The sequence below is a fragment of the Bos javanicus genome, chromosome 16 (assembly GCF_032452875.1).
Source record: "Bos javanicus breed banteng chromosome 16, ARS-OSU_banteng_1.0, whole genome shotgun sequence".
Lineage (NCBI taxonomy): Eukaryota > Metazoa > Chordata > Mammalia > Artiodactyla > Bovidae > Bos > Bos javanicus.
In genome coordinates this window covers 52,738,196-52,748,562 of record NC_083883.1, presented here as the reverse complement: position 1 = coordinate 52,748,562, position 10,367 = coordinate 52,738,196, and the positions used below count along the sequence as shown (strand labels likewise).

At 51.5% G+C, this 10,367-nt stretch overlaps 1 protein-coding gene across 1 annotated transcript; it reads left to right on the top strand.

The window, feature by feature from the left end:
• Nucleotides 1-2,695: 2,695 nt before the first annotated feature.
• On the top strand, nucleotides 2,696-9,986 carry CTRC (chymotrypsin C). Its single transcript, XM_061383183.1, has 8 exons — nucleotides 2,696-3,153; nucleotides 4,595-4,686; nucleotides 4,785-4,882; nucleotides 6,040-6,165; nucleotides 7,028-7,164; nucleotides 7,955-8,100; nucleotides 9,244-9,396; nucleotides 9,910-9,986. Exons 1-8 carry the CDS (start codon nucleotides 3,033-3,035, stop codon nucleotides 9,922-9,924), a joined length of 888 nt encoding a protein of 295 aa, XP_061239167.1. The 5' UTR covers nucleotides 2,696-3,032; the 3' UTR covers nucleotides 9,925-9,986.
• The last annotated feature ends 381 nt before the right edge of the window (nucleotides 9,987-10,367 follow it).

The following is a 10,367-nucleotide window of genomic DNA, read 5'->3' as shown; positions in this document are numbered from 1 at the left end:
CCCCACCCAGGATGTAACAGCTGCCACCCGAGAGTCCTGTCCCAGCAACTAAAAATAATGGGCCCCCATCCTGGCACCTGCCCTGTTTCTCAGGCTCTCACCAGCATCCTCATTGACTCCCAACCTTGGCATCGCTTCTCCTAACGTTCCCCACACTCCCAAGCCCAGCCTCTGCCAAGTCACTCCTGGTTATTTTTCCAGCACAGTCTGGCCCTGAGTGGCTGGCTGACATTAAGTGCCCTCATCCTGGAAGGCCCCACTCCAGGCCCTGGAATACACAAGGGTCAGCAGGATAGGGTGGGATTACAGCATCCTCATAGCCTCAAGTCCTCAAGTTCATTTGGGGTTTTTTTGTTGTTGTTGTTAGTTTTAATTTTAATTTTTTATCAAAGTATAGTTGATGCTGTATGGCTCAGGAAACTCAAACTGGGGCTCTATATCAACCTAGAGGGGTGGGATAGGGAGGCAGATGGGAAGGAGGTTCAAAAAGGAGGGGATATATGTATACCTATAGCTGATTCATGTTGAGGTTTGACAGAAAACAACAAAATTCTGTAAAGCAATTATCCTTCAATAAAAAATAAATTAATTTTTTTAAAAGGAAAAAAAAAGTATAGTTGATTTACATTGTTGCGCCAATCTCTGCTGTACAACAAGGAGACTCAGTTATACACATATAAGCATTCTTTTTTATATCTTCTTTTCCATTATGATTTATCACAGGAGACTGACTATAGCCCCCTGCGCTATAACAGAAGGGCCTTATTGTTTATCCATCCTCTATGTAAAGTTTACATCTGCCAATCCCAAAGTTCCAGTGCTTCCCTCTCCCGCCCCTTGGCAGCCATAAGTCTGTTCTCTATGTCTGTGAGTCTATTTCTCCTTAATAGATAGGTTTGTTGGTGCCATAGTTTAGATTCCACATATAAGTGATATCACAGGGTATTTGTCTTTCTACTTACTTCACTTAGTGTGAGCATCTTTAGTTGCATCCATGGTGCTGCATTAGCATTATTTCATTCTTTTTTATGGTTGAGTAGTATTCCATTGCATATATGTCTTCTTTATCCTTTCATCTGTCAATGGACATTTAGGCTGCTTCCATGTTTTGCCTACTGTGAATAATCCTGCTGGGAAAATAGAGCTGCGTGCATCTTTTTGAATCTTAAGTTCATTTTGGACATGGAATCTGAAGAAAAGGGACCCTTTCCCACCTGCGCCCATCAAGCTCCCCCCGCCCAGGATCAATGCGCTCTCGTTCAGGGCTCCCAGACCTTGGCCCAGAATGTTCAAAAAAACATTTATCACCTTGCCCAGCGGGGAGCTCCAGTGGAGCTGAACAGGGTCTTATCTTCTTTGTGGCCCCAGCCCTAGCACAGAGTCTACACACAGGAGCTGCTCAGCTAGTGCGGGAGGAATGGAGGAATGAATGGCTTCTGTGTACCTACTAAGTCAGTGCCTCACAGTCTGGGCAGGCAAGATGCACAGCTTTAAGTTAATCCAACTCCAAGCCTTCTGCCTTCCAATCGCAGCAATCCACTCCCCAGGGCACCTCTCTGCAGATATTCACCAGCCCTCCTGGGGCTGTTTCTTCATCTTGGTGGTCAGAAGACCAGGTCAGCCAGCCAGGTGTCACCACCAGAACTTTAGGCATTTTGAGCCCCTGGAGTGATGGCGTCCTCTGGCCAGTGGTTTTCCCTGCATCAGGACCAGGTCAGGAGGGGCTGGCACTAGCCATGCACACTAGCCATGCACACTAATCGTGCACCAGAGGCACCTCCCACCTCTGCCCAGTTGCTCCCAGTGAAAGAGCATGGTTGAATAATGCCCAACATGACCAGTAGGCCCAGCTCAGAAAACAACTTCCAAACAGCGCATGGAGGAGTTCAAAGCAGACAAAGAGAAGTAAGGCCTCGAGGCAAATGAAGTAAACCAACTCTCCGAGGTCAAGGCTGAACCCAAACTGCCGAGGCTCCAGGTGGAATTTGGGGCATCCAGAGTAGCACTCTGGAGAAGGCAATGGCACCCTACTCCAGTACTTTTGCCTGGAAAATCCCATGGATGGAGGAGCCTGGTGGGCTGCAGTCCATGGGGTCGCTAGAGTCGGACACGACTGAGTGACTTCACTTTCACTTTTCACTTTCATGCATTGGAGAAGGAAATGGCAACCCACTCCAGTGTTCTTGCCTGGAAAATCCCAGGGACGGGGAAGCCTGGTGGGCTGCCGTCTCTGGGGTCTCACAGAGTCAGACACAACTGAAGCAACTTAGCAGCAGCAGCAGCAACAGAGTAGCACTCAACCTTTACATCTAAATCATGGAATCTAAGGTCTGAAAAGAGCCCGAGAGTTGATCTGATCCTACATGCCCATTTTAAAGAACGGGAGACTGAAGGCCTTGCAGGGAGACAACTAAGCTGGCTCCAAGTAGGAATTTGGCCAACCAAAACCTTCCAGGGTATGCCAAGGCCTCAGCCTCCACCCACAGCCTGGTGGAAGAAGGTGCTGCAGAGCAGGGAGAACCCCAAGATCCGACAGATTTAGTTGAATGAGGGAGAAAGAAAAAGACAGGAAGCAAACAAGAGCTACAGCGACAGAGAAGGAAGTGGTGCATCATAGCAGTTTTGGGCCGTAGGCTGACATTTGAAAGGCTGACTTCAGACCCTGTTGTTGTTCAGCTGTGTGACCCTGGATGGTCATTGACCCTCTGAGTCTCAGCTTTGTCATGTTTAATCAGCAGACAAGAGTGTCTACTGCGTGTTGTTGGGAGAATTAAGGGACTGCAAGAGTTACTGAGCATGGCAACCAGCAAATAGTAGGTGCCTAGTAAACGACAACTAAAAAGAATGAGTCAGGCCAAGTAGTGTGATGGGGCCCCCAAACGTGCAAATGCAAGAGTTTGCTCTGTCTGGATATTTGGGAAATCCATGCCTCCAAGCCAGCTCCATCTCCGCCCAAATTAAACAGTAACCACCCAAGGTCAGGGAAAAGGCCTTGGCAGAACAGGTTTCTTCCAAGTGGTGGCTCGGCCTTGATGAGGTGGGCCCACCCCCCACCTGCCTATATGTGCTGCCCTGGCCACCGCGACATTCACCTGATTCTGAGCATTCACAACATGTTGGGCATCACGGTCTTCACCACGTTCCTGGCCTACGGTAAGCTGAGGCTCCATGACCAGCTGCAGCTATCAGGCTGTGAGCTCGGACAAGGACGGAGGCAAGGGCCCTCTGCTCTCCAGGGCTTTGGGAAAGGATCTTTGGGGTCCAGTGTGGGTCCGGTTACTACTGATCAGCTGTGTCAAATGAGCTACTTGCCCGCTGGGCAACTCTGCTTCTGTATCTGCGAAACAGGGCTGATGATCTAACCTCCCCAGGGTGAGGATGAGCGGTGAGGCGCAGAAAGATGTAGCATCAACCTGGGGGAACAGAAGATGCCTCATCCCTAGGGACCCTGGGGACCATCAGGGGGTCTGGGCTTCCCAGCTTGCTCAGTGGTAAAGAACCCCCCTGCCAATGCAGGAGATGCAGGTCCCATCCCTGGGTTGGGAAGAGCCCCTGGAAAAGGAAATGGCAACCCATTCCAGTATTCCTGCCTAGGAAATCCCATGGACAGAGAAGCCAGGTAGGCTACAGTCCACGGGGTTGCAAAAGAGTTGGACACGATTTAGCAATTAAACAATTTCGGGGCCTACCTTTCCTGGGATCAGCATCTCTCCTTTGGGGATTCTGTGTTGGCACAGAGGGTGGCAGCTTCCCGTGTTGGCAGCCTTCTCCCAGATTGGGAGTCAAGGCACTTGACTCGAATGTCACACTCTCTCAGCAGGACCTAAACAAGCCATATCACCTCTCTAAAGCTCACCGGCACTTTTAGCAAATAAGAGCACTTCGTTAAGAGTCCTCCAGTTGATAACAACAGTAGTAATAATAACAATAGCTGCTTCTGTGTATTGCATGCTTACTCTGTGCCAAGCGCTCTGCTAAGCCCTTGACATTCAGGAGCTAATTTGATTCTCCATCAACCTTGAGAGGCAGGGTCTATTAATATAGACCCATTTTACAGATGAGGACCCTGAAGCACAGTGAAGTTCAGTATCTTCTTCAAGATCCCATGGCTGGTTAGTGGTGGAGGCAGAATTTGAGTCCGAGTATGCCTAGCACTTGCTCTTGACCGTTCCACAGCTAGGACAGTCTGGAATTCTGTGGGTTCCATGTTCACACATCCCCACCATGCTGTGGCTTCAAAAGGGACAGCAGGGTAAGGATGAAGAACACAGGTGTACCTGGGCACTCACACCAAGCCAGCCTACCTGGGTGTTTCCTTCAGTGGTTTAACTTTCACTCTATACCAGATCTTTTGCTCAACTCTTCATACGCATCATTTAGTTCTCAGGACAAACTTACCAGGTTAGTGCTATTCTACCCATTTCACAGAAAGGGAAGTTGAGGCCCAGCAAACTCAATGGCTTCCCCAAAGTCTAACAGGAAAATTCAAGCCCAAGTCTGCCTAGTCCCTAAAGGTGTGCTCTTTCCACCTGTCCCTTCCTCAACGAGATACCACCCACACTGACCTGTGCTCTCCCTCTCCTGTCTCCCCCAGCGTCCAGCTGCGGGGCCCCCATCTTCCAGCCCAACCTATCAGCCCGCGTGGTGGGAGGGGAGGACGCCATTCCCCACAGCTGGCCCTGGCAGGTAAGCTCACTGCAGTGGGCGTGGGAGGCAGGGTGGAGAGGGGCGTGGGGAGTGGGCCCCTGAGGGCTGACACGGCATTCTTCCACATCCCCCCCCAGATCTCCCTCCAGTACCTCAGGGATAACACGTGGAGGCACACCTGTGGCGGCACCCTGATCACCCCCAACCACGTGCTCACAGCTGCCCACTGCATCAGGTGAGCCGGAAGTCACCCAGACACGCCGCCCACCGCCCTTCCCGGGCACACACTCCAGACACCGGGACAAGCAGGCTACGCGTACCCAGTAACTCAGTTGTCCATTTATTCATTCAGTGAGTATTTAGTGAGCGCCTACTATGTGCCAGGGAACGTGGCAGTGAAAACGCAGTTTGTGCTCTCAGGGAGCTTATTACATTCTAGTGGAAGACAGTGACAGGCCATCCAACAAGTAAACATGTAGCAAAATAAGTGGGAGTGAAGGAAAACAAAGAAGCAGGAAGAGGATAAGAAGTATGAGGGGCTCTATTTTAAATGACATGACCCGGGGAAGAGATCTCTGAAAAGGGCATGCTTGAGCCAAGATCTGAAGAAAATAAGGGAAGAAATCTTTGGTCTGGAAGTAAGGTGTCACAGGTGGAGGGAAGTGCCGATGCAAAGGTCCAGAGGAAGGAGTCCATTTGGTATGTTTGAGAAATTAAGTGGAAGCCAGTGTGGCAGGAGCAGATTGTGTGAGGGGAGAGGAGGAGGTGGCTAGAGAGGAATGCTGCTGCTGCTGCTGCTAAGTCACTTCAGTCGTGTCCAACTCTGTGCGACCCCATAGACGGCAGCCCACCAGGCTCCCCCATCCCCAGGATTCTCCAGGCAAGAACACTGGAGTGGGTTGCCATTGCCTTCTCCATTGTGTGAAAGTGAAAAGTGAAAGTGAAGTCGCTCAGTCACGTCCGACTTGTAGCGACCCCATGGACTGCAGCCTACCAGGCTCCTCCATCCATGGGATTTTCTAGGCAAGAGTACTGGAGTGGCTTGTCATTGCCTTCTCCGATAGAGAGGAATACAGGTGAGATAATGCAGGCCAGCAGCAGTGTGGACTAGTTCATCCTCACAACATCCCTGGCAGGTGTTTTAAGATTATCTCCACCTTACAGGAGAGGAATTGAGGCCCAAGCCTGCCCACCCAGCAGTCAGAACGGACTTGACTCCAAGACCATGGTCCTTACCCCGTGTCCTAGGAAGGGTCAATGGGGTGAACCATGCCTTCCCCCAAATGAGTCCCACAGTGACCCCGAAGCTGCATCACCAGAGCCCCAACTTCCCTCTCTACCCTGCCAACCAGTGGGGGCAGGACCCTGACTTGGCCCCCTTGCTCTGTCCAGCAACACCCTGACCTACCGCGTGGCCCTGGGGAAGAACAACCTGGAGGTGGAGGACGAGGCAGGCTCCCTCTACGTGGGTGTGGACACCATCTTTGTCCATGAAAAGTGGAACTCCTTCCTAGTTCGGTGAGTACCCAGATAGCCATCACACAGCCCCTAGGGGCAGCTCAGAAGAAGAGGGGGTCCCTGAGATGGAGACAGAGCCTGTCCCTGAGCCCCATCCTCACCCTGAACAGCCCACAGATGATGACTTTACACAAAATAGCAAAATGCTAAGAGGAGACGGACACCCCTCCCATTCCCATCATTGACCAAGGGGCTCCAGAAAGTACACATGGAATAAGAATCCCGGGGCCCCCATGGTATGTTACCTGAAGTGTCAGCCAGGGGATGAGCCAGCACTCCCCATTATTGATGCTTACTGCGCGCCTGCCCGCATTGCAATAAGCACTTTACATGCCATCTCTTATTTAATCCTCACAACAGCCCAAGACAAGAACGCGAGGATCAGAGAGGTTAAGGAATGTGTCTCAGATCACACAGCCCACTAAGTGGCAGAACCACAAGTCAAACCAAGTCTACCTAGGGTTGTCCACTTTCATTCGGGTGACACGGAAACATTAAAAATGGAATCTGCAAGTATTTTTACAGTCATAATTCCCAATTTGCTTTAGCTTAATTTCGGTTGATGCGGTGGTTCAATGACAGTGGCTCAGAAGGCTTCTGCTCTTGTCACTTCTCTGTTAAGGCTGTCGTGATGTGAAGACACAGGTAGGGGAAGAAGCTCCACGTACAGGGGCAGGCGATGGAACTAGAAAGCAGATCATTCGTTCCCCAGCATCTCTGTCCACCAGTAAAACCCGGCAGTCCGGGATGTGTGACCCCTGGTCACCCTTGGCCTGACTCCCAGCTCCCAGGCCAGGCCTCTTGGCATTTGCTTGGTGCACCAGGCCCTCCTGTGATTCACCACCTCCACTTTGGATTCCAGCAATGACATTGCCCTTATCAAGCTGGCAGAGACCGTGGAATTGAGTGACACGATCCAGGTGGCCTGCCTGCCAGAGGAGGGCTCCTTGCTGCCTCAGGACTACCCCTGCTTCGTCACTGGCTGGGGCCGTCTCTACAGTGAGTATAGCCCCTGGCACATCACGAGCGCCTTCCTGGAGGAAGCAGCTCCCACAGTAAGCATGCCACCCACATTTGCCCACCAGTTTCCTTCCTGCCTTAACATTTTTGCATCTTCTTAAACTGTGTAATGATGGCTAATATTTATTAAGCGCATGCCATGTGACAGACACGCCAAGTGCATATAAGGGATGCTATAAGGATTAAATGGACTAAAATTTGTCAAGGACTTAGAGCAAGGCTGGACATCTACTAAATGCCTTGTAAATGACTATTGAATCAATGAAACTAACCATTTTGGCATAGGAGATTAGATCATATACAAAGTATATTCCCGTGAATGGAATTCTCAAGTAAATTCTAGCTGAATTTAAAGGTTAAATGCAAATAAATGAACCTACAGAAGACTTAGAGGAAAATGGAGATCAGTACTTGGAAAATTTGGGGCTGAGAAAAATCTTTTAACATGTGACTCCAAAGGTAGAGAACTACAAGGAAACCATTGGCAATTAAAATCCCAGAACATAAATTAAAGATAAATGGTAGTTATTTCTTGAGGGTTTTCTATGGGTTGGTTTTACCTTTCCGACCCTTTGAAGGGTGTCTAACCCAGTTTGGGACCATTAGCTCAGAGTCTTGCCTCTCAATAAAAGGCATGTGAGTATGTCCCTTAAAGTCTTGCCAGAACTTGCCTGGCCTGGCCCAGCCCCATGTAGCCCTCTGCTCCCTGAAGGCCTGGGGCCAGGGCTTCCTGGGCTGCCTGCCCAGTCACCACCCATTCTCTCTCCAGCCAACGGCCCCATTGCCGCCGAGCTGCAGCAGGGCCTGCAGCCCGTGGTGGATTATGCCACGTGCTCCCGGAGAGACTGGTGGGGCACCACGGTGAAGGAAACCATGGTCTGTGCCGGGGGCGATGGAGTCATCTCAGCCTGCAACGTGAGTGTCCAGACTCTGCACCCCAGCCCTAACGCAGAGGGCCAAGTGCTAGAGGCAGGGATGAGAGCAAAGGAGTGAGAAGTGGGGAGACCCCATGAGGAACCCTCTCCCTGGGGGGAGACTGAGTCCCAGTTGGGCTCAGGAGACTTAGGAAAAACTTGTCACTGTCCCCCTTCCCCTCCCCCACCAGCACTACCGCCAGAGCTTGAAAGCTGAATGTCAGTCTCTGGATCCAAGTCCCAGTCCCACCCCTTCATAGTTGCATAACCTTGGGCAGGCTGTTCAACCTCTCTGAACCTCAGTTTCCCCACTATAAAACGGAGCGACAGTAAGCACAGAGCTGCTGTGAGGACTAAATGAGTCTGACGCATGTAGAAGAGACTTCATTCAAGTCTGGGCACACGTTCCGACATACCATCAACTCCATTGGTCCAGGGAGACAGAGGACTCAGGGAATCTGACACAGAAGCAAGAAGCACCCAGGGAAATCAGAGACTGTCCCATTTTTAAACACAGGACTCTTTCCCCATTTCCACTTTCCTCACTTTCCAGGGTCCCCTACACAACTCCCAGCATCTTCACCTCTCTGGACAGCTCAGACTCAGGCATGGGACACTGAGGCACAGAGAGGGTTCTCATCATCCCAAGATCACACAGCAAACCAAGACTTAATCTGATACTTTAGGGCTCCCCTAGGATAAAGGTCAATGGCACCCCACTCCAGTAATCTTGCTTGGAAAATCCCATGGATGGAGGAGCCTGTTAGGCTGCAGTCCATGGGGTCGCTAAGAGTCGGACACGACTGAGCGACTTCACTTTCACTTTTCACTTTCATGCATTGGAGAAGGAAATGGCAACCCACTCCAGTGTTCTTGCCTGGAGAATCCCGGGGACGGGGGAGCCTGGTGGGCTACCATCTATGGGGTCGCACAGAGTTGGACACGACTGAAGTGACTTAGCATATAGCATTAGCATAGGATAAAGGTCAAGTCACTCCCAAACCATATCTTCTCTGCCTCCCTCACTATGGACAAGCTGAGGTCAAAACAGGAGGTAACAAGGCAGAGAGGCCAACTCCATGCCCCACTCTGACCCGCCCCTGTGGCCCAAGCCTCCCTCTGACGCCCACCTCATCTGGTGCAGGGGGACTCGGGCGGCCCCCTGAACTGCCAAGCCGAGAACGGCAACTGGGATGTGCGAGGCATCGTCAGCTTCGGCTCCGGGCTGAGCTGCAACACCTTCAAGAAGCCAACGGTCTTCACCCGTGTGTCTGCATACATCGACTGGATCAACCAGGTGGGTGCCCCTCCCAGGCCTCCTTCCTCACTGCCCACCCCTCACTTGCCTTTCCTTCAGTTGTTCCTCTACTCATTCCTTCACTCATTCATTCATTCACCTGCTCAAGAAGTATTGATTGAGTGTTTGCTGCACGCAGCCTTGAGTCAGGTGCAGTAAAGGAAATGGCCATTGACTCCTCAACCCTTTAATCCATTTGCTTCAGCAAACACTTCTGTCCCAACCCTAGGCTCCCCACCAGGGCTCCCAAAGGTGAACTATGGCCCCCACACAGGAGAGGCGGTGGCATGGATGACCATCTGTCTTTTGAGGAGGGACAGGGGGTCACTTTGGGAGCAGGCAGTGTCCTGAGCCCACTTGCATGGTGGTGGGAAATGCTGAGGGGGCCAACCCTGGGGGCAGAGGCAAGCCTGGCTCATTAAGGCCTGGTACTACCTGCTGTGCCCCCTTGTTCCTTCCCTCCTGGCGAGACTCATGCCACCCTGAGTCCCTCACTGTTCTCTGCTTCTCCAGAAACTGCAGCTGTGATTCATCCCCAGGAGCCCAGGCCACAAATCCCAACAACCACAATAAACCTCTCTCCCCCTCAAGCTGCCTGCTTTCTTTTTTTCTTTAATTTATTTATTTGGCTGCACTGGGTCTTAATTACAGCACTGAACTCTTAGTTGCAGAATGTGGGGTCTAGTTCCCTGACCAGGGATGGAACCTGGGCCCCCTGCGTTGGAAGCTCGGATTCTTAGCTCCTGGACCACCAAGGAAGTCCCCTGCCTTCATTCTCGATTCTCGCGTCCCCTGCGGGTTCGGAAGCTCTCTGGGAGCTGCCCCTTCCACACCAAGGATGCAAAGAGAGGCCCCCTCATTCAGGCTGGTTTGGCCTTGAGGGGGAGCTGTTGGAGGTGCTGGGGGAGGAGGCAATCCCAGGAGGCTACCCGGTGCCTGAGGGGACGTGAGTTAAGGACACACCAGAGATT